The 24,669-nt window shown below is 47.3% G+C and overlaps 1 protein-coding gene across 18 annotated transcripts in view; it reads right to left on the bottom strand.

The window, feature by feature from the left end:
* The window catches only part of FBRSL1 (fibrosin like 1), a 514,372-nt gene that overhangs the window by 25,743 nt on the left and 463,960 nt on the right, over positions 1–24,669 (bottom strand). For all 18 annotated transcript variants that reach the window (XM_082774368.1, XM_082774376.1, XM_082774373.1 and 15 more), the window contains one exon: positions 735–1,131. In XM_082774368.1, the coding sequence (XP_082630494.1) occupies positions 735–1,131 (397 nt within the window). The remainder of the gene's footprint in view (positions 1–734; positions 1,132–24,669) is intronic.

The raw sequence follows: 24,669 nt of genomic DNA on the forward strand, positions 1-24,669 counted from the left end.
TGAAATATAAATGTAATGGCAGACCTCTGTCGTACTTTGACCCTTGCACAGCCAAATATGATGTTTTAAATCAGTTTTCTAACCTTGTTTAACTACCCTGGGAGGCATGTTTTCTGTGTAAGCAAAAAGACTGCACAGGTTCCACTTGACTGGATAAACTCTTCTCTCTAGAAACTCTTTTTCCATACCATTTTCATCCATTCTACTTACTGGATGGAGGCAATTTAAACAGCAAAGCTAAGCCTCCTGCTAGGTCTGAACATGTCAAACTGAAGCAGATTTCTCAGCCTGCATGGGAATACTGTTCTAAGGGGCATGGCATTTTCTGATATAGTTACCCTGCTTCGGATGCTGGTGAACCAACAAAATAATGAATAGACATGAACAAACAGCCCACTTCAACATAAGTCTTTCCTGAGTACAAAACGAGGGAGTTCAAACTCAAACTATCTTAAATTTCTAGGGCAAGAACTGGCTGCCTCAGACAAGACAGCGCTCAACTCCAGTAGAAACTGGACCTAAAAGGACTTTGCCCCACAGTTCCACATGCCTTTCTCCCAGCAAGGGAGCATTTACCATCACGTTTCAAATGCAGCTGTCCACCGCTGCTGGACAATCTGCCTCTTACCCAGACAAGAATGCCCTTGGCTCCCATCCTGTCCATCTCTACCCCATTTGAAACATGCGCTATCCCGCAGTAGCACAAAGATGACACGAGTGTCCCTTTCCCCTACCTGATGTTATTGAGTCCGTTGTGGGCCACCTGGTGATGCACTTGGTAATTGAGAGGTGGAGGGATGTGACTCGGAGGCTGGGTCCGAAGCTCAGGTATTAGCTGAGGCTGCGACTGCGGCCGAGGTTGAGGTTGTGACTGTGGCCGAGGCTGCGGCTGAGGCGTGAGCCTTGGTGGTGCTGGTGCTGAAATCACAGGCTCCTTCTTCAACAGCGGGCTTGCTCTGGCGCTCGACGTGGGCGCTGAGGAAGTAGAAGTCACAACGGCAGCGACTGGCTGGGGGCTGGGGATGGGCAGGGCGAAGGGCACGTCGGTGCTCAGTTCCCGGCTCCGCTCTAGCCCAGACACCTTTGGGACATTGGCTGCTTTCGCTTCTGGCTTGTCATTCAAGGTGGGACCTTAAGGAGCAACAAGAAAAAACACAAGGCATATGCTGAAAGGTCTGCGTTTGTTTCTCTGCAGTGTAGAATGTATGCCTGGTACAAACCAAGTCAAGTCTCAGCTCGTGGGAGCATCGTGGGAGCACTGCTCTTACAGGATGGATGTGTGTCTGTGTCTGCCCTTCCACTGTCCTTGGCTGGCTGCTCAGTACTCCTTAGCATGTGTGTAAAAGACCTAGCTGCCACTACATGCATGCACACTACAAAGAACACACAGCTTTGTGACTTCTGCAGAGTCCCAAGGTTATGTACAGTAGGAGTGTGAACATGTCTCACGTTACTGCTGCAGTATTTCCTGCTCAATGTCAGATTTAAGGCCATTAATAAACTCGTGAACACAAGCCCGATCATGAAGGCATTTCATTTTTTCAATGGTCTTTCCAGGTAATCTACAGTGTGTTTAGGCTCAGCTCCAGCTATGAGGCACCGCGACCCAAGCACTAATCATTAATGACAAGCCTACCAGGCCTCTAGGAGAAGGCTACCTGGGATCTTCGTGTAGCAAGGGATGGGGCAGCTCTGCTGCGAAGCCGTGACATTGCCATTCCTAGGTCACACGTTTGGGTGGATGAATGGAACAGGGAAGGCTTGAAAAATACAGTCAGAGGTGCAGTGAGGACCTACATGTAATCCATGTCTCCTTCAGTACTGCACATACCTGTGTGCAAGGTATGTCAAAGCTATACGGTATGCTGTGACCTTGCCAAATGCACCTATGGTGGGAATTCCATATGGGATTACTCCTTTCGTGACACCAAATATTTTCTTTTTTTCTGAATTAAGCTAAAATGGCAGTAAGAAAGGGTTAAAAGCTGGAAAGGAAAGGGAGAAGGGAGGAAAAGATAGATATTTCAGATCGAGCTGTATCCAAAAGGCCAAAGAGACCCAAAAGGCCCAACAAGAACAAGATTCAGCTCCCACCTGATTTTCAACACAATCTATGTACACTTGAGCACACACACACCCATAAGCACAGGAAAAGCTTACAAAACCAGTGCTTGTCCACGTGTTTGCATGTACGCACAGCTCTGCCAGTCAGGGCGCGTGGTTTTATTATCCACCAGAACGTGTTGGGGGGGCTGTCTGCATCCAGCTGGCTTGCAGACATGCAGGAGATGCTACCTACACTCATTAACACACTCCCAACACCCTCACGAACAAATTCCACCTTTGAAATGTTCCCGTCTCATCAAAGGACAGAGCCAGTTCCTGGTGTAGGAGGTGTGGAAATAAGACACAACACACACAGGGAGCTAATTCTGGTGGTGCAGAGGGTCTGACCAGGCGTTTGCTAACACAGCCTGTGCGGAGCCAGAGCTGTTGCTGCCTTAGCTTCAGCCACTTCAGGGCCACCATTAGACAAGAAGAGGCCAGCGATGAACCAGACCCTGTGAAACACCAGCTGGCTTTCTATAAAGAAAATGCCCACGTGGTGATGGCTTCTCCTGCCGTGAGACGCAAGTCAGCTTCCTACACTGCTTCTGGCTCTGCCTCTGCTCCCACCACTGCGCCGCTCCCTTCGCAAACCAACCCATCCATAACCACATCCATGTATATTTTCAGACTGCGAAGAGAGAATGACAGAAGCGTACAGATAACTGCATTTATCAGTTGAATAAGATAACTATATGAATATAGATAACTATATTCATCAGTTGAATAAGTCTGAAGGCTCGTGGCCTCAGACTGCGAGTAACAGGAGCAGACATTTCCACACACCGGTGCTTTGGCTGGAAGCAAGTACAACCAGCCCTGTACTTCCCGGCACCTTATACAACCTTACAGGTTTGACACAATGTCTTGAGGTCCTAATTATACACTACATCAAATATAAGGCCAACTCTCATTTCAATGGATTTCTTTTTCAAATGCCAGTTCATGCATCACAGGTACCCTGGTTGTGAAGATATAACTAAACAGACTTGGTTCTGATGCTATTTAGGGTGACAGATAATTGATTTCTAAAATTAAATTCTCATTGCTTTTGTGCACTAGTATTTTTTACAATGCCAGCCGTGTTCATAAATTGTCCTCAGATTTTGTTACTTACAATTGAAAAATTGTCATTGACTCGTCAAGCCAGGGGTCCACACGCTGCATTTTAGAGGCAGTGTACGCACAGCTGCAGATCCCACTGTTTTTCAGGAGCTACCCATTAAAAGCAATTGGGTTTCATTCCTGACCATAGGTTTCCTGAGAGCCTATTAGCTCCTTCCATCCAACAGGCCTCCTCCTACAGAGTTAAACTTCATATCGTGTAATTATAGGCAATGTAGACTAATGGTGTATATTCAAAACACACTGGCACCACAAAAGTTAGTTGAGTAAAAAGTCAATTAGATCCAAAACGAATCAATGAAGTCCCACATTAAAAACAGCTGTTTGACCAGCTTTATGTACAACTATTGATTCCCTGTGGTTTCGGCATTAGTTCTCATTTGCAATTTTCTCAAAGCAAAATCTCATGCTCCCTTGCTGGCTGAATTGACCAGCCAGCCTGGTTGCATTAGTTAGCATTAGGGGTACATGACTGATTTCTGCTGCCAACTTGCATGTCTCAGGTTGCAGTACTCTAACACTTTTGTGTTTCACTCTTGAGGACAATTCAACATCTAATGAAAATACCCATTTTTTTTCCCCGTGGAAATGCTACAGGCATGAGTGAGAGTGTCTTCTCTCCTTTCATAGCCATGTTGAGCAGAAGCAGGAGCACTGAGGAAGGAAAGCCGTAGTGTGAAATCATGGGCAAGTGCGGATAAGAATGCAAGCGAAATCCCCAAGCCTTCTCAGCCACAAGGGAAGGAAGGCGGGCAAAGCCAGGTGTTTCAGTGACTTTGCTGTTTCCACTTCTGATGGCTGTGATACAGCACAAGAGAGAGAAGCTGCTTCATGTGGCTGGCTTGAGCATGAACTGCCATGGGCGAAGGGGAAGTTCTCACTTCTGGGCGTTTCACCTAAGTCTCTGGTGGAACAGACCTAGACAAACTGGAAAGCAGATGCCCAAATGGAAATACATCTCGTGCATGTGCCTCTTTAGTCTAGCAAAAACAAAAGGTGCCTGTCAGCAGAACCTTAAGGCCCTTCACTTCTCCTAACTCTGTGGAGTGCCATGCCATGAAGGACATACTCTACATGTTTTATTTCTGAGTGTATATATGCCCACTGGGAGCAGATGTCCTGGTTTCTTTCCTCCCTTTTATACTCTTCTACCAACACTCCTGCTTGTTCAATGCCTGTATCCAAAGCCCACTCACTAGCTACCTGTATTTCAGAGGTCTCCAGAAACCTGACAATTTCAAGGTCATTTTAACTGTGAAATGAAAGAAATGATGAATTTGAAGGGTGCAATTACCTGGTTTCTTAGGTACTTAACAAGATCCTTCTCATGATACCTATCACAGAAAGCTCCTGTCCAACACTTTACTCTCCATTCATATAAAAGTTTCTGAGTTCTCTCCTCTGAACTCCCTCTATAAAGTTAATTTTCATGATTTTAACTAGAGGCGTTGCCCATTCTGATCAGGATCCCAAGCTTCGCAGTTTCTCCTGCATGCCCCTCCTAAGGGAACTACACACTCATATACCCGAATAAATTCCCTCCCATCGATCAGGCTGACTGCCAGTCACACATGGAAACATTCCCAGGAAAGAGACTGGATATTCTCTCGGTCACAGCTGGGTCAGGTTTTACAGAGGTTCTTTCACAAAGTTCTGTGCTTTGGTTCCTCATCTGCTCTGAACAGAGGTAGCACAGAGCTGAGCACCCTGAGCTGCCCTGACAAAAGCACGGACCCACCAGACCACACCACAAAGTTCTAGAGACAAAAATGTGTTTGTTTTAACCAAGTCCTAGAGTCATTTTCATGCTTAATGATAACAGGCTGAGCCAATTTGCCTAAGACTTGACAGTCAGCTCCAATAATTCAACCTTAATTAAACCTGAACGCATGTCAGTTCAGCTCGTCCCTTCACAGGAAATCTGACATTAGCAATGATTCATGTTTCAGCCCTGCTCTGGGAAGGCTGGATCACATCTGCCATTCTCCACCATGCGGAGCGCTACCCCTTTTCAGCATGCCAACTTTGTTTATTTTCTAACCAAACACTTTGGACTTCTTCCACTGAGAGGCCTTCTTAAATGAACAGACAGTGGGACATGCCTCGATTTCAGTGGGATGAATGATGACTTGGTGCGAGAGACGGAAGAAGGCACTGGAACCGCTCTAACAAAAAAAAAAAAAATAAATAAAACCAGCCTGAGCTTAGCCATTCCAGTCTCTTTAATCAACCAATCCGTCATTCGTAGTGTTGCAAAATCCTAGCCTTCCTGTGACTTGGGCTACGTCCCATTCCAGCTTAATTGGTTAAGATGAAAACTTTTAATTACTTCTAAAAGCACAGAGAGCTTTAGCTACTGCCACTAACAAGAGTTGAAGTAGAAGCCTAAAGTCAGCTACAGCTGAATTTGCTGGAAAAAGTACCTTTCAGAAAGAATCATGCAAACCTCAAACACCATCAGCATGGACCCAACATGAAATTTCACTGGATTTAAAATCTGTGACTGGAATAAACAAGTGCTGCCCATCCGCACAGCTGTACAGCGTGACATGCTTGCCAGCGTGTAAGTACACAGCATTGCAGGCTAAGTACAATACAGAAAGTCCCAGACACAAATTAAACCTTTCTGTTACAGGAATTTGCTTTCAAGCTGATTAAGAGTAGCTCAAGTGCAAGGGATTAAACATGTAAAGGCTGCTTTGAGGACTCCAATAAGCAGTTACTGTGTTATACAAACAGTACTTAGGGCAATAGCATTTCCAGCGCTGCCTCTTGCTCTTTGCAAGCTGCTGGTTGTTGCTGAAAGGGGACTGTCAACACACGTACAATGTGATTGGAAATAATCTAATCTTGCTTGCACGCCTTTCCTTTGTCTCTTGAAAAAAAAAGAAAGTGGAGTCATTCAGACGTCTTTCTGCAGTCTCCCTCGTATTCAAACAGCAAGGGTGATGGGGTGATGTGAGAAAGAAATTCCTCTCTCACATCCATCAATGACATCTTTACCAATGGCAATTTCCCAAGAAACACAACCACCACCATCTGCAGCCTATCTATTCCACCCCGTACACATCTTTGAAAACAGACACAAGCCAGGCTGGCTGTTATGAACCCCGTTTCATATTATAATTCCAGCAAGAAATGCTGCAAAAGCATCACCGCAGGAATTACAGGGACATATGTGGCAAGAAGCTGAGTATTTCAGAGCTGGCTGATGAGTCCCAGAGATGAGTTTTGAACCATCAGCATTAGTAGCCAGTACAGAACAGCACGATTTTACAGCAGTAGGGCAAAACAAAGAAACTACTAAAATAACTTATTTCATGAACTTCAGCAAAACCTTTTTTTTAATTGAGCTTTTAGACTGCTGCATAACGTACTGTGGGTGCCCAACATATATAAGCACAAGTGAGAATAAAGCATTTTGCATCGGCAATGATAGCACTGATGCTGGCAGTGTGCTTACAATTGAAAAATCAATATTTAAGTGCTAATTCTTTATCCTCAGCTGGATTTTGCTTTTATATGGATTGTTTTTTCATTATGTTTTAGTAAGGTAGCACTATTTAAGGCATTAGACAATTAGCTGGGTTTGCAAGGGTGAGGAGGCAAACAGCTACCACACAGCAGCTATCTGACATAGGGCACCAAGCTCCTCCACCTATTTTAATGCAAATCAGCCCAAGATAAGAAAAAGACTTGGGACTCACACACAAAAACTCTGTCTGCAAGGCTCTGTGGTGTGTAGCTGAACCATTTTTAGCATTATTAGGCAGCAAAGGCCGGATTTCCACTGTGACAGCAGCCTACTGCATACGTGAGGCTGTGTCAAAAACGTTCTTCTGTGACAGGGGCTTCTCAGAACATAATGTGCCTCTGGTGGATGCTCCCAAATAATGTCAGTGCCTCTTCAGAGAAGAGAGCCAGCCGGGTGTAAGCACAGCTCTCCTGCCTGGCCCTGAACTCGGAGCAGCGCGGGGAGGTCTGTCCTTGTGCACCCCTCTCCGTCCCTGTGGGCTGGGTGCCCGGCCGGCTGGCAGGGGGAAGCTCCTCCACAACCCAGCCCCATCCAGCCCCTGCCGCTCCGTTCATTTGTACCGAGCTGTCTGTCAAGTCAAATCGTCTCGCAGCAATCTGAAACACCCTCCGAACAGCTGCCACTATCAATTACTCTCGCAGACAGCCTTGACTATCAGGAAGAGAACTGGAGCGAGCACTTGCCAGTTTTAATAAACTGTGTTGCCCAAGTCATTTAACCTGCTAGATTGCTGTATGCTGGGGCTGTAACAAGCCTTCAGCTTTTCAAACTAGAAGAAAGCAACAGTGGCAAAAAGCTGTCAGCTTGGTCCTCAGAATTAACTTCCAAGTGTGTCTTTTATTTTTATTTCCCCCCTCTCCTTTCTGGAGCACCCAAGTTTAGAAGTGAAGTATCTCCAAGTCGTTTTCATAATGTGATGACAAGGAAAGCATCCCACATTTTTAACACAAAGGCAATGCCTCAAGAGAGTGAAGGGTTGACGTGCTCCAAGACTTTCGTGCTAGGAGCACACCTGAGCACAGACAGCCCCTTCTCCTCTTCCAGCTGCACGGGCACCTCCCGTGGGCAGTCCCCACGCCGCTTCCCTCCAGGGACTGCCCACGTCCCCCAGCGATGCGATGCGCCCAGGAGCTTCACAATGCCCTGACCACCACCCGCACTCTGCGCCCACCTCTCCCCCCAGGGGTCCTTACACACACAGCTCAGTTTCTCACCCAACTAAAAAACCTCAACTTGGCCAGACTGAATTTACTCCAGCACCTCCGCGGAGGAATCTGCACTTCCACTAGAAAGCTTACTGGACTGCACAAAGCAAAAATGTTTAAAAAAAGCCCTATGCTAAACGTTTTCCTTAGCCAGCTCCGCAGATAAGACCCTTTGTTGCGAAAGCTTGCAGCGCAGGAAGATTTCACCCTCTCCCCAAGAAACAGGAGAGTAACAGCATAAAGACCTACAGACTTGATGCTGATTTGCTGCTTTATGGTTCTTTAATGGGATGTTTTATTCTTGGAGATTTGGGAGCTTTCCATGCTCTATCCAGGCATGTTAGCTGTAAGCATGCATGACGACACTCCAAAGCTGCAGGAGCTGAATGAAAATGGGTGCCAAACACAAGGATTGGGGCCAGCACACAAAGAAGGAGGATCACCATTCAAATCCCCCCAAAGTAAGTCACACTGCATTTTCCTAGCAATGCTGCTTCTGGCACCGTTTCAATGCAAAGCTGAAACTGGATTTGCAGCTAAAGCACCTACTGTGGATGCTGGCGTTGTAATGAGATTGAAAGTTTCATATAGGCTTTTAATCTAGGGCTATAATGGTGGATCAAACACTGCAGGGTTAAATCCCTTCAGTGCTGCTCCTAAGCAGATGCCGGCTGCCTAAAAACCAGTGACGTAAGGGCTGTTCAATTGCCCTGGCCACAAAATGCTACTAAAGCTTCTTGTAGTTACTTACTGAAGGTGTTTTTGTCTTGTTTTGTTCTGTTTTTGCTTTGTGCGACGGCATGTTGTACACCTCATCGGAGTGATAGACAAGCAGCAAGATAAATAAGCTATTAGGAAGACAAAAAAAACCCTCCAACACATGAAAGCAAGCAAGCACAAATACTCCGCTCCAGATCTAGGCTTTTAAAGAGACAGAATTGTTATATATCAAGTAATCTTATGATTTTAATTAGTCAAACAACTATCAACTACTACATTATAGGAGAAAATGTACTACTTTTGCTGTTCCAAATCCATATTGATTCCCATCTAGCCTGCAAGTGAGTTATTAATCACTCAAATTAAATCATGAACACAGGTCTTTACGCTGAAATTGAACCCCCACCAATAGATCAATAACTCAAACCTCCAAGAGCAATTACTGTTCAGCATAATAGAGTGGCTTGTTACAGAGAGCTCCACGCAGCCCACAATTCTCTCCACCGTATCTTTCACAGGCAGTGCAAACAACCCAGGAAAAAAAAGATTTTATAACTATTATTTTCAAAATAAACAGACATCTGCTTAGAGTTACCTAATCTCTCTCACATCACAGAGGCAGATCTGCCAAGGTCACATTGGAGACATGATTACATTTTTTCACAATTTGTTATTCTAGCAAAGCCCTGATAAGATTGAACTATTGAAGTTCACACTCTGGTTTAATTTCAAGAGGTTAAATGCCAAATCCTTTTCTTATTGCTACAAGGAAGGGATCTGCCAGGCTGCATAATACCCTGTGTGGGCTAAGACAACAATTTTGTTTCATCTGCACAGTCTTATGGAGGTTTTGATTTTTTTTAAAATGACATCAGAGAACTCCAAACACCCAAAGAATCATTTAAAGTAAAATCTGACAGTGAGACTGTTCCAAAGGAGTGAGAATGACCTTTCAGACCCTCCAGCCTGGAGAAGTTAAATCAGTGGCTGGCTGAGAAAGCACACTCACTAACCAAAACCAGAAAAAGGCAAGAAAGAACATTCTCCAACACCAGATCATCTCTGCTGGGAACAGCAGATGATTACCCTAAGCAGCCAAGCGTACACAGGGTCACAGAAATTCCCATCTCTGCCTTGGAAGATAACTGATGCTCGCCCCGATGCAATGGAAAGAGGAACCATCAGTGCTCAGGCTCTCCGACTGCCACCGTGCCACTAAGCATCCGCGTCCTTTCCAGGTGAGAGCCGTATTTCTGCACACATCCTTGCTTCCGATTGCTCCCCCCTTCAAGCAGGCCCCTGAGCGCCATCCATCATCCTTCATTAGGGAGGCTATTGGCAGCCAATTAAGTGGTGATGGACCCACGCCAGGAAGCTAATCAAGATGAGTTCATAGCGTACCCTTCTTGCTGCAGGCACTGGCTCCATCTACACGAGGGATCACATTTCTGCTTCTTCCCCTCTCCAGCCCCGTGGTGGATGTGCCCAAACAGCCTTAGACAAGGCTGAGCATACCCACGGAGAGCTCACACCAAACCAGGGGAGAGGAGGAAAACACCCACACAGGTGCTGCTGGGATCTCACAGCCCGGCTTCCACCATGGCTTTTAATCGCCAGACACAAGTAGCTTTTACAAAAAAGAGGGAGCGAGATTAGCTATTCTCTATCACAGCAAAGGCAGAAAGCTCAGGGAACAGTTTTCTTCCTCCCTAAAGGCTGGCGATTGTAACTGGAGTTAGAAAGATCAGATTGTGCTGTGATCTCTTTGGGAACGCGGTGTGCAGTGCCGACATGAAATACAGCAGTGCAGAATGCAGCACCCTGCACACATCTCAGCGGGGCTCAGCTCCGGGCTCTAGATCAACAAAGATCACTCACATGCATCAAACTCTGTGCTCTGGGTTAGCGTCCCTATTACTTTTTACTGAAACACAGAGGCGCACAACAGACCCTCTCACATACACATCTGAATTCAGTCCCTGGATAGATTTTATGGATTCAAACTGGCTTCTCAGGGCAGAGCAGAGCCCTGTGTAAACCAAGATTTCAAAGGGAAAGAGCCCTCCTCCTGAGTCCGCGTGCTGATCCCCCGTGCTTTGTGCCTGCCAGACCCAGGGTTTCAGCACGCTGTACTTTGTTTAGGAGGCTCTCTGCTAAACTCTGCCACTTAGGTTTTACAGGAAAACACTCTCAGCAGTAATCATTTCTAATGGATTTAAGTCTACAGTGGTCTTTGCTGGATGTCAGGAGGCTGCACAAAACGATGTATTGTGACCGCATGCAATCAGCATTTGAAGTGCCAAAGCTGCTTTTCTGGCTCAGGGAAGTCAGAGCTGAAAGCCACGGCAGGGCAGCAAACAGAGCTGTTCAGAAACCGTTGTGGTAACCTGACCAACTTCCAGACACGGGGCAATGGCTGGAGCTGGAAAAATGGAAAGTTCTGCTGCAAGGTGACTTTGTCTCTCCTAACCAGGAACTGAGAAGAGTGACTGACCATGCACAAATTAGCGAAATCCTGCCTTATTTATTTGCTAAGTCCAGCTCTCACAGCTCAGTAGCTGCTGTCACATTAGTGCTAATACGCTTATCAATTGGGAAAACAACGCCTGAGTTTCAGTCCTTGTCGGGGGGGCCAACCCTTTCCAAGCAGCAGCTCTGCACACCCTGCAGCCTCCTGCTGCCCTCCCTGCTCACCCCCAGGCAGGTCCCAGCCAGCGCTCGGCATCAGTGGCAGCACCTCGCTCCTCCAAAGCACCGTCTGGGTACCTGTCGCCAAACTGCCTCCACTTCATCAGCAGGTAGGCAGCAGCACCAGTTTTCCATTCATTTTACTGAGGATCTAGGGTCAGGATGAAAAGAAACGGCAGATTTTCCTCTAAGCAGTAAGGTCTCCCACCTTGCTCCCATCTCCAAGGTCAAAATCCAGCTCTACAGCTGCTGTAATGGCAGTTTAAGAGAAAATAAGGTATTGAAGTGAACAGACTGAACACATTCAACAACGTTTCAAGATGCATGGATAATTAAAATATTTAAGGGACAAGCTGCAAGTTGTTAATCAGGGAGCATTTACTTGAATGGTGTGTGCCCTTTGGATTTGGTCCCTATGGCAACCAAATATTCACTCCAAAAGGATGCTCTGGAAGAAGCATGTCAGGAGCTGCCTCGACGTTTTAATTCACAGAGTGAGCAATGAATAAATACAGCTACTGACAAGCACAGCACCGGCAAAAAAGGGTCTGTAAACAGCATTAGGAAGCCACAAATGGCCTTTTGCATTTTAAGACTGGAAAAGGTTCATTTTTTCTGAAAGGACACTCACTAAAAATACCAAGAAAAACAGACTGTGTTGCACATGGGGTGTTAAATCGCATGTATTAGCGACTAATATTAAATTGTGCTTCTGCTCCCTATGTTGGAAGATGTTGCATCTAAATCTCCAGAAAGTTATTTTCTATCTCACCTGGCTCAACAGGGGACAAAGTTTGAGAATGCATGTGAAGGAGAGCTTCTCAGCGTGCTCAGGATGCAAGATGTGAGGAATGACTGTCCCTTCCTTCCAAACAGGAAGAGCGGCTTGGTATGCACTAAGGAGAGGAAAGAGTGTACTCGTTTATTACCCGCCCTGCAGAAGGCAAACTCCTTCGCCATGATCTCAGTGTGCGAAATGCAGCTGTGAAACTCCTTCCAGCTTTCTCCTTTGATGAAGTGTGAGCTCTTCAATGGGCAATAGAAGCTTTGGAAATACTTTGGTGCCGGAAATGCCTGAGGATAATGTAAGATCTGGCATCTAAGGAAGATCTGCTCAGCTTTGAGTCACGCCCTACACAAGAAGGTACTCTGAATCTCTTCTTTCATGAAGATTTATGACTGCGGATAGAAATCTCACCCTTCTTGGCGAAGGGGCGTGCTGGAAGCCCCAGCACCCAGCTCCGTGCTGCCCAATTCCCTGGGCAGAGCCACAGCTCTCCCCGTGCCCTTGCTCTGGAGCTGGGCGAGCACTGCCGCGGCACCAACCTCCCTCCCAGGGAGCGAGCAAGCACAGACTCAGACATCTGTAACACAATCGCAGGAATTATTTCATACAAAGCTGCTGCGCATTTCTATTTCAATGTTGGGTGAAAGAAAGAGACAAGTATCTGGGCTTAGCCTGCAGATAGTTTTCTAAGACAGTAATTGCTGCATAATTCATATTCTTGTTTTCACATGTTTGCCATGTGTACCAACAATTCTATTGAATTCACCGTAAGTTTTTCCTTCAAGTCATCTCCATGTCACATTTTTTCCAAACAGCAAAAGCACAAACAAACAAAATCCCAAGGCTAAGCAGCAGCTTGGGTTTGGCAAATTCCTGTAATCCTGGATTCTTGCACATTAGGAGACGAAAGTGGCGTCCGTGCTAATTCTTGAGAGTTCCCAGTTCCCATTAGTGCAGCAGACACCACCTTTCACTCATTATTTCTGTATTTCCCTGCAAGCAGTTTGCTGTGAAGTTGGAATTGAGCATTCGTATCTCTGCCCAAAGCCACCTGCTCCCCATCAACTGCAGATCCCTCAGGCTGGAGGAGTGCTGCCCTCTACATGGGGAAAGGCTCATCGATGACTATTTGCAACCAATATGAAATACCAACACAGTTACAAACAATTTATGGCTTCTGCAACAAACAGGCTCAACAAAGAGAATGGCTGGGATGATGCAGGCCCTCAGCTCAGTCTTTCAGCAATGGTTTGAGGCACCTTTGCTCCTATTAATCTACCTGGAGTTCATCCACTCTATCTGCACAGGGACGTGATGCCTTCTTTTAACAAATTCACTGGTTCTGGTGGGCCCCAAATGGTTAATCAATGCAGGGATCACAGATTCAATGCCTCATCTCTCCATATGCAGAATCCAAGTTCTGGTGCCACTGGTTTTGTTTTTGAGGACTCAATATGGTTTTGGTTTTGAGGACAACACCCCAAACTGCCAGCGGTTTGTTTCAGGGAACCACCTCCTCCCACAGTAATATATTCATTTGCAAAATGTATCACATATGTTGCGTGCAAACTGGCAGAGAGTCTGATTCAGCTCCGACAGCATGAGAGCCTCTAGCCCAAATATCTGAGAGTAATAAAATCCACACCATCCTCCTGATCCCTCACGCTAACAGCGAATTGACCTATATTCACTTCGCATTAGAAAGCCTGTCAATAGCGAGCAACCTACGCAGATCCGTAACCGCAATTAAAAGGGAAGGGACATCAGCTTCTAACGTGTCTCAGTTTCAGCTTCCTCCTCCCTTGGCTTGAAATAAAGATACCAAGCCTAGATCTAGCATTTTGCCTTTCCATGGGCTTCCTGCTGTAAGAGGAGCAGGAATGGCACCGCTCAGCCCTCGGCAGAGGCCAAGCACCAGCGCCAGGCGGGACCGGGACCCGCGGCACAGGAGGGCACAGATGTGTGCGGGGCTGCAGCACCGTACGGCTTCCGCATCCCCCTGCCCTGCCTTCTTCCCCAGCCAAACCCAGTTTGTTTTTCCTGGGTATCTAACCAACTTGCTGCAGCACCTCCTCATCCCTTTGGCAGAGGATGGGTCCATGCCGTGGCTGTGGCTGTGTGGCCCTCAGGGGGATCATTGCCGTATGAAATGTGCTGGCAGGAGTGGTTTTGTTACAGGCCATGCTCAGGGCTACTGGAAGCGATGGGAATGTCACACCCAACCTGAAGACCACTCCACAACCAGCAGTGAGGCCAGGAAGGACAGAGCACCCATTATTTCCCGTGTAGATGTGTGAAGCAAGGGGAATCACCCTGTGCAGACGGCAGGCCCCGAGGGAGCAGTCGGCCTCTTCAACACCACACCAGAGCTGAACCCGTGTCTCCAGGGCCCGAAGCCCTGCTCACCCACCGGCTCCATCCACCTCTCCCCACAGCAGCACAGGCCAGCTCCTCTACTCCCAGTGCGGGGTGCTCGGCACGCCAGTAGAGGTTTCCCTTTCCTTCATAGCATGAGGAATTTCCCACCCCTTCACTTTATAAATTACTAGAACAGACATTTAAATGTTCAAGAGTCATCTGAACAGAGTATTCATGCCTTGGGCATTTTTACGCTCTACAAGGAGAGAAACAAAAGGGCCTCATTTAATATCTCCCTGTAGCATTCCCTGCTCTTGCTCTTCCCTTGCCAATCTCCAAAGGCAAACTCCCGGCGGTTCAACGCTCCTGCAAGGCCCCGGCCCTCCCCTCTTGCTTTTTAAGAGCAGGATCGGCTTTTAAAGCAAACCTCCGAGGCAGGCCAAAACAGGTGGCGGGAATCCTCTAAAGTAGAGAAAAATCATTTGTAACCAATAAATAGAGAAGACAATCCTGATTCCCATGGCTTTATCAGGCACCCGAGGGAGCTGTTTGGATGGCAGGCACATCTGCTGCTCCTGCCTGCTCCACTGGCTCCGAGCACCAAGCACCGGGGCTGCAGGACAGGGAGGAGGAATGGCCATGGTGCACCTGTACCCTGCACCTCTGGTGGCACCAAGTGGTTTTCTGCCTGCTTTACGGGCGAGTTCCTGAGCTCTGCATTTGGAAGAACTGTGGGATAGCAGCTCGCTCCCACCTCCCCTCCCAGCCCTGCTGCCTGCCCTTCTTCCTCCCTCATTGTCAAGGCTGAAGAAGAGAGAGGTGACAAGCTAGAAAGGCATGGCCACGGCTCGAGAATCAAAAGAACCCCTGCTGAGCTCATAAGTGCTGTTACGGCTGCTCCCCGTGCACAAGGATGCAGGATGTGGCCCCCAACCAGCTAGGAGCAAAGGAGGCAGAGGAACAGATGTGCCTTCTGCACAAACCTCAGGAGTTGCTCCTTCTCTGTGTTAGTTGGCAAGTACGAGGCACAGAAACATCCACGGCCTAGAACAAATGCTGGAATCCAGGCTTATCTGAATGTGGTCTGAGGCATGCTTCGCTATGTGGCCACTGCATTTGTTTGCTCAGGAGTGAAGAGGCAGCGATACTTCTTCCTACAGAGGAGGACCAGGAAATTAAACCCAGACTTGATTCAGATCTCCCTCCTTGCTCTTATGGGTTTCTCTGCACAAAGAAGGGGTGGTGGTGGGCTTGAATTCTCCAAATATGACTTCCCTTTCCTGCACAAGTGATTTTGAGGGAAGAAGGTCTGAAGGACACCAGTGCTTGCAGCTTTCTACAGATATGCCACATTCTGGAGCCCTGGGATTCTTCCCATTTCCTTGTCTCCCACATCAATGAAGCCTTTTCACAACTCGCACTGGAGTCATTCCCAGGTGTTCGTGCCCACCCCTCCCCACACAGCAGCTGCTGAGCTCTGCGTGTACTTTGGTGACACGCTGTCACTGACCAGTTTTTCAGAAGCCAGTCCTACAGCAGTACCGGAAAGTCTATTTAGTTTGTAAGGCTACAAAACCTGGCACAGCCCTTCAACCAGTCTGAAACACGGCTGCTGTGTGCACGTCCCTTCTGAAGAGCCACCGAAACATTTATCATTGCATGGCCATGCTCTCCTGGTCACATAGCAGCCCTGGTGTCCTGGAGAAGGGCTGTACCACAAACAAGTGCCCACCTAGAGTACCTTTGGGGTATTCACCAAATTAAGTTTCTGGCCAGAAAAGAGAACACTTTCTTCAGTCACCCTGCAGAAATGTTTTCCTTATGGCCAAACTTCAGACACATTCACCACCCGATGCTGAGGTTGGTTTTTCTAAGAGCCGAGGATCACGAAGGAGCCTGGTGTTTAAACAAGAGGGCATTATCCAGCAGCTCTGGGTTCCTGTGGAAGCTTCTGAGCAAAGAACGACTCGAGAACAGAGCTGTTAAAGCACTGGCGGCAGTTTACAGTAGTTCATGTTTCTGTTTTACTGATTTTTTCTGGCTAAGATTCATAGGGCTATCAAATTAGCCTCTAGATATCTTGTCAAGGGGAGTAAAGTCAATAATCTAATAGGCCCATTTTTTTTCTCTTTACTGCCACAATTGTACGACTTTATCGATACTCAGACCTGAAGGCAAAGGACACGAGGACAATGCTCTGTGACAGATGCCAAGCCCCTGCTCTGTGTCAGACAGCTAAAAGCGGCGCAGTCCAACAGATGAGGTTTCAGAAAGGGAAATCATAAGGAACTGCCCCTACTTAGGATGCCACAATATCTAAGGTTTCACACTACCTTATTGGTTCCCGACACAATTATATGACAGGATGTTTTTCATAGGCACAAAGTCAGCAGATCAAGTGAGGGTGTGACCCACACCTCTACAAGCCTCCCAACCACACGGTTCACCCGCACCAGGGCCTGGAAGCATCACCAACAGCAAATAACTTCTGTTACTTAGACAAATGTGCTCCATGAACTCTGCAGAGTAACCTGCTGTACCCAGCACCAACCTCCTAAGCCTCCGTAGCTTCACCCAGCCGAGGTGGGAAGCAGAGAAGCTCCTCCAAACCCTTCCCTCCTCCCCTGCTCAGGACACGATTTGCAGCATCGGTTTGCGCTGGGTTCAGCACTGCATGCAGCCAGGCTGCTCAAACCCACAGATGGAAGGGAGAGCCACCTTTCCATCCCCACCTCTGGAAAGCAGCAGATGCTGTCGGAAAAGCCCTGCAAATTCCCCCAGTTCCCTTTGAAACCCGAGGAGAACAGATGAGCAGCACATTTGAAATTAATTACAGCAAAACCCTACTGCATTGTTCTCTCCTCCCCTTCCTTTTTCTCCTGACCCCCTCACCATATAGCTTTCACTGAAACGTCTGTGTGGTGTGTATATTTTCCTAAAGTCGCCGGGGCCAAAACAGTACAGCTGAGACATTCACAGAAGTCAAAGAAAGTGCAGGCCCGGTTAGCGCCCGGGGTACAATAGTGCCTTAAGAGCGAGCGTCTCCCCTGCCCGCCGGCCCCCTCCTCCCAAACCTTCCGTCTCTAATGAACCTTTGGTGTTCGTCCACGAAAAACAAACATCAATCAGGCAACAGGCTGTTCCTTTTCCCCTGTTGCTAGTCTGAAATAACAGTCATCCCCCGCTGGGCTGGGAACGCCACTTCCCCGTCCAGCACACATACAGGATAATAAGGGGGAGGCGAAGGAGGGAGGAAAACCCGCTCCGAGGTGCCAGAATACACAGCGAGCTGTGCCTTTCGGAGCCAGAGAAAACTTGGGAACACAACAGCTTTTGATTCCTCCTGTCCCACTGGGCAGGTTAATTATTTAATAGTTGGCTTGTGAGCCGGCGGTGGTGGTAGGAACGGGGTGGAAGGGAAATCAGGCTTTTCCCCTGCCGCCCCCAGTCCCATCCTTGCGCTGGCAGAACTGTGTGCACACACGTGTGTGTGTGAGAGGCTTCGAGCTGGCCCGAGAGCCTGCTCAGAGCCGCGTCCTCTCCCCGCTGCTCTCACAAGACCCTCCTTGTTGGCTTGGGACCACCGCGGCCACAGACAGCATGGGACAGCATCTGGATCAAATGAGTGATGGGCAGAGCAATGCGCCCCGACTTCTCTCTGACACTCCTCATGTGCTGTGACTGGGGGAAGGGCACTTCTGAGTTTATGTTGGATTTCGACAGAGTTGGAAGCGGAGCTGAAAATCAAACAGAGATCAGCTTATGATTTGCAACCAGGGCTTTCTAGGTGTCTGAAGCAACACTTTGGAAGAGCACGGGGAAAAGGAGAATGTAACTACGTCTCATTTGGATGGAGAGGACTCACAGATGTTAGGAATATTTTTGATCAACAGCTTTCCTGGCACTGCTCTTAGTGGAATCCACAACCTTGACGGCTAGCTGAGTAAGAAAGTGCTGGCAAGCTCCTGCCTGCATGCAGGCAATTTGCAATGCTGCCAGTCAATATTTCAGTGAAAACAAAATTGCAGGGATCATATTAAAAGAGGGGAAAAGGCAAAATAAAATGAAACAAAACAAAACAAAAAAACAGCTTCCCCTTTTAGGAGAAACTCTGATATGACCTGATGGGAAGACCCTCCCAAATCACAACACCCTTTTTGTTTGTTTAAAATTACCACACCGGGATGGGAGTCCTGCTGTGAGCAGGCTAAGGCAAGCCCGCCAGCAGCAACAGAAGCAGACTCAGCAAGAGGTGGCTTTACACAGGGGCACCCGGGTGGCATGTTTAGTACAGGTCTGCAGGAAATGATGCAGAAAGAGGTTTATGGTTGTGTCCATTTGGTAGAGGAAATGGATGCAGCAGGCATGGACGTCTGAGCCAAAATCCTGGACCCAGCCTTCCAGAACTACTGGGAGAAAGAAGGGATGGGAGGAAAGAAGAGCTTCTGCAGCAGTAACTTTCAAATCTGGGTCTGGTCTCAGGTATGCTGGCCTATTTTTAGTTTCAAACAATGGTGTTTTTGAAGAAGACAGCAAGTGGTGTAGACCAGCCAGGATTTCTCCCTGGAACACTATTGAGATTACTGACACTGGCTCTCAGGGGCAGCTTCACTCCTGGTACAGCTAACACCATCATTTGGAGTATCTCTAGAGTTTCTCCAAATTGCTCCCACCTGCATGGCTTGCAACAGGGTGCTCTTTCCACCCTGGCCTCAGGACACAGCTTGTCTGACTATGCTGGCATGGTCAGTGGGTAGTCCTCAGATGTCTGCTTACAGCTGCTTTACAGCTTGTACTGCTGGAATGACATAAAGGGTCCAGAGACTGGCCTATAATGCAAAAACTTTTCAGGCCAAAAGGTGCATTATGCCCAGAGAAATTATTTGTGGATCTAATGAAATGTATAAAATAATCTGCTCTACTTTGATTATTAGATTGATCAGTACAGAATGTAACAGACATATTCTTGGCTGTTGGTTTCAGGTTTCTAGCTCAATTTTAAAGACTGGCTCAGTAATAAGAAATAACAATAATGTTTGTTATTGTATAAACATTCAACGCTCACATTGTTAAATTTCTTCTTCCAGTCGTTAAGCCTGTGATAGATCAGGTTGTCTCTGCAGAGCTCACACTGTGAGCACCTCGCACCGTGCCCAGAGGCCAGCCACGTAGGAAAGCAACTGGCAGGGGACTGCTTAGCTGTTTGGAAGCCAAATCACATAGTACTGAGAAAATCAAAACGTTAGCTGCTTCATCCAACAAGGCGGGCCCTTTTCTGCCACCCCATTTCATGGATAGCTTCCCAGGGAGCAGGCTCTGGGCTTGCTTTCAGGTTAACACTCAAGAATCAAAGTGGTTTGAGGTGGGTTTGCAAACTGTGACGTGCTCTTCTGTGATGCTGCCTGGTACCATGCATCCCAAGGGGTCACAAAGACAAGGATTCAAGGGCCAGAAGGGACAAACTCATCTTCCACAGGTTTCACACCACAAGACAGTTCAGGAGAGAGATCTCACAATACTGGATCATCATCTATCTATCTATCTATCTATCTATCTATCTATCTATCTACCTATCTACCTATCTATCTATTTTTATGGAAATACAGAACAAACTAAGCAGATACCAGCAGCAGATGCAGGTTCATAGATGTCTGCTTATTACCAAACTTCGCTCCAGCTGAGACTTAAATAGCCTCCTTTATGCAAAATGGGAGAGGGAGCGGAATTGAAGGAAACTGGCAATTACATAATTTTATTTCCCTCCTAGCCCATTCACTTTTCATCAGGTGGCTCTGTGCTTGCATACGAAAGGCGCTTCTGAGCGCTAAGTTAAGCACAAAGCCAGCTCGGTACTTTGCTTTCACTGGGAGGAAGTCTCCATTGTTTTTCTGGATGCCGTGGAAAAGCACAGTGAGCACGTTATTACATGTTATTTTGCAAACACTGTGTGCTGTCTGGGGAGCAGGGACGGCCGGGCTGCACCATCCCTCTTTCCAAGGCTGCACCTCTCCTGAGCATGACACAGCTCACAGCCAAACACCGTGGCCAATGTTTAGCCCCCCATGCTGGGAGATGCCTGGATGGATCCCATCTGCAAATTTTTTCTTCATCTTTTAAAAAACTTCTCACTAAAATCCCCACCCGAGCTGTAGTGGGTTGCCCGGTGAAGAAGCCGCCAACTCCCAGTGCTGGCAGATGTACCTGGGGGCAATCAGGCTTTCCTGGCTTTGCTGCTCACCTTGCGAGCACCTTTCAAGAACGTCTGCAACAAGGCAGAAAGTTAACGTCCTTTTCAGTGGAGATAGATCTGGAAGTCTGACTATTCCCTTATGGATAAGCCTTAAAGAATTTATTAGCGATGAAACCAATATGTTTCTTCAGAAACTTAATAGGGTCCCATAAAAATTACTTCAATAACTTTTAAAATTTAATGGCGAACAAGAACCTTTCCACAGGCTTTTTGAACTGTCCGACAGAATCCCATAGCAGGGATATAATTCTGCAATAAATTTTGCAGGACAGTTAAAAAAAATATAGAAAGCTTTTAATTTCCTATTACCTCCTGTAAGACTCTGCCATCCATTTAAAGCAAATAAATGAACTAAAAGCACTGCAGTCACTTGTCTGTCCCAGCAGTTTACAAGAAAATATTTACTGTTTGGAAAAAACCCACCCTAGAACAAGTATCCTTTTCAAAAGCACAGAGATGCAAATAGGAACAGGGTGCCAAGTCCCGCGCTCTTGTACACTGCTGCACACCCGGCTAGCTGCAGGGCGGTGAATGGGGTCAGTATGGCCATGCCTGCAGCTGGGGCAGAGCGCGGGCAGCGGCGGCATGGAAGGAAAGCCACACGCTGAGAATCCCCGGGTGGCTCGGGAGCGATGTTAACAGGCTCCGCAGGGAGCTGTGCTCGGCCCCAGCTAGCAGCAAGGACGGCCAGCGAAGCACGGAGGCGAGAGGTGGGGAACACGCCTGTAGGTGTCTAGCAAGACTCAGAGGAGAAAATGGCAGCAAGCGTCTGGGATGAGAGCAAGGCCACGTCCTGCCTGTCGGCCACGTCCCTGTATGGGACGCGTCTCTGGGTGGGTGGTGAGAGGAGAGGGAAAAGCAGCAAGATGCCGATAGCATCCTCTCTGCTGGAGGCCAGGGCCTGGCTGGGAATGACAGACCCTGCCAGCATCCGCGCACCGAGCGGCAGGATCCATTTGCAATTAGATGGCAGGCCCTGCTCCCATCCATCACCCCGCTGACACCAAATGCCCAGGAGGAAGCACAGCCCAACCTGGGGGCAGCCCCAGCCCCCTCACTGCCTGGCCAAATGCCTTGTGGATTGCCAGCTGCCGGCTGCACGGCCTGCTGCGGGCGTGGGGTGGCGGGGGGCTGCAGGAGTCCCCAAGGGGCAGCAGCACAGCAAGGGAGAGCCACGGCCTGGCAGGATGCTGCTCCCAAAACAGGCATGGGGAGCCGCATGGGAAGGAGCATCAGAGTGTGAAACTGCCCAATTATCATTCACAACACAATGCACAGCCCTGGCAGGGGCTGAGGGGCTGCTGAGGAAGAGGAGGAGGAGGAAGAGGAGGAGGAACGTCCTCCATGAGGAGCAGGCCTGTCCTGGAGGCCCCGCCACCTCCCCGCGCTGCAGTGCCAGTCAGGATGAAGAGGGAATTGGGTTTATACCACACGTTTAATTTGTGAAGAAACTGACGCTTTACAGAATCCTCCATGAATAAAACATGTCCCTGAGGTATTTTAAAAGCAGGATGGAGGAGAAGAACCCGTGGTTTGAGGGACTGATAGTTTTGTGGGGGTTGCATGCTGCTCGCACCATCACCAGCCGCCAGCACCCTCGTGGTGCCGACCCTGCGGTCAGCACGGCCATCAGCTGGAATCACACTCGGACTAACCCTTGTGGCTTCTGCTGCTCAGGAAAACAGATAAGCAAACTATAAACAAGGAGTAAAAACGATGGTATCTTTCAAACAGCCCTAAAGAGTCTGGGTAATGTAACCTACTACACGCATTTGGAAGGAATTTTTCCTTTTTCTTTCTTTCTTTCCTGGTTTACAGTTTGATGGTCCTTTTATCTACTTTCACACGAACTGAGAAAAGCTAAAATTTGCCTACTCAATCAATATGAGTTTGTGCAGGCGCATTCAGGATATATACTATTTTGCTTTTATAGTTTATTTTAAATAAAAAGTATAATTAAAGAAAATAAACCACCCACTTCATAACATTTATACAACGAAGACTTTATTTATTTTATTTACGTTTCGGTGGGCAAGGCACAGCATGCAGTTAGCTTTCCGTGATGCTTAACAAAGCCACATTTGAAATTTAAAATCTTTAAGGAAATGAACAAATTCTGCAGAGGAAGGGCAGTTGAGCAAAGAGACTTCTTACATTACCCTAGGTAATTGTGTATATATATGTTTCTGCGTGCCTCTCTCCACTCCAAAAACATACCCATGACTTGGATGCCTTAAATCAAAAAGCAATTTCAGTCTGTAATACTCAAATAAATAATTAAACACGTTTTATCTCCTACAGTATTGCTTCTATTCATTCTAATCCCACTGACAGGAATGCAGCAACATACCCCACATCCTTAAAAAAACAAAACAAAACACAAGACACCAAACAGAAGGCCTGGAAATGTTTATAATTCAACTTTTCAACTCTCTTGGCTGCAGCCTGAAGCTACAAAGAAAGCTCTATGCTGGCTCACTTGAGGGAGACGCACCGGGAGATAGCTGTGCAAACTGCACGGCAAATGGCGCACGCAAAACCTGCCCACTCGCACCAGGCTAATCTGGCTTCGGAGCATACAACACTCAACTTGTGTTGAAGTCAATAAATTATCCACTTTTGCATTATGAGTTTTACGAAGTTAGCTGAGCAGTGTGATAAAAGTGAATGGCCTCTCCTACTTGTCCACCGTATTTTCCAGGTGGCTGCTATGGATACGGATGGTTATGCCCTGAACTACTGTGAGATGCATGTAGCTCGCAGGCAAGGCATTTATGCTAGACTTATTCACATTCCCAAAGAGAAGGCTGAGAGCTTTCCAGAGCCTGCAAGATGAGAAAATTGCAAGAAGACTAAAAAGACTGTGCTTACTGCAGTTTTCTGCTCTTGGTTTTGTTTTGAGATGTGTTTAACTGGCTGAGACTTGTGTGATTATCTCTGTTATGCACACTGTTAGAAAATCAAAGTCCTCCTCCTTCCCAGGCCGCTGTATAATTATATATCTGCATGTGCAAGAAAGCCAGAAAGCTAATATAATCATGCAGACAGTGGCAAAATTACATAGAAATTTTCAAGAAGATACTGGGTTGGACTCACACAATGGATTTTGCAGTAGTTCAGGGTATCCATTGTTGCCAAGCCCAAGCATTTACAAATCACGAGCCATCTTTAAAATGAGGTTAACAACAAGCTATCTGGGCTTCTTTTCAGCTACCTGCTGGCTGTGAAGCGCAGAAGAATCGCTGTTCCAGGCATTCCTCTGTGGCCAGAAAGACTAAAACCTTACTTAAAAAACAGAATTAAAACTTAGATTCTCATACAGTCCTCTGAGAGTGTTGGTTTCATGAAAAACTCAGAATATTGCAAGACTATGATAAAACCACAAGAGATGCAACGCGGGGAGCAGAGCAGCTGCAGAGCATCCTGAACACCACATAAATCACAGCAATGTGGTTGCTATCTACACAAATGCATTACTTTATTTATTATTACAGATGCTGCTGTGGAAGTTTTTGCATGCCTGTAATCACGGAGGACCGTTGTCCAAAGATTCAGCTGTAAACTATCAGCCCCCTCAAGTTCACTCTCAGGCCAGGTAATTGCATGCAAGCTGGTGACCTCATCCAAATGTAACCAAAATCTGGGGATAACACTGAGATCAAGAGACAGGAGGCACTGCTGCTTTTCCTGCATTTCAGACCCTGCTGTGGACCCCACGCAGGAAACTGGGAAAATTTATGGTGTTGCTCCTGACCTCCATTCCTGTACAACACAGCTAATTGCCCAAGTGGGTGTTTGCTCTGTGTCTGCACAGGCCTTCTTGCACTGGAAAGCTCGACAGCACAGCACAGTAAGGCAGAGGCCCTACAGGAGAGGTGACACGGTTAGGGCAGAT

This window comes from Aythya marila, assembly GCF_965140915.1.
Source record: "Aythya marila genome assembly, chromosome: 17".
Classification (NCBI taxonomy): Eukaryota; Metazoa; Chordata; class Aves; order Anseriformes; family Anatidae; genus Aythya; species Aythya marila.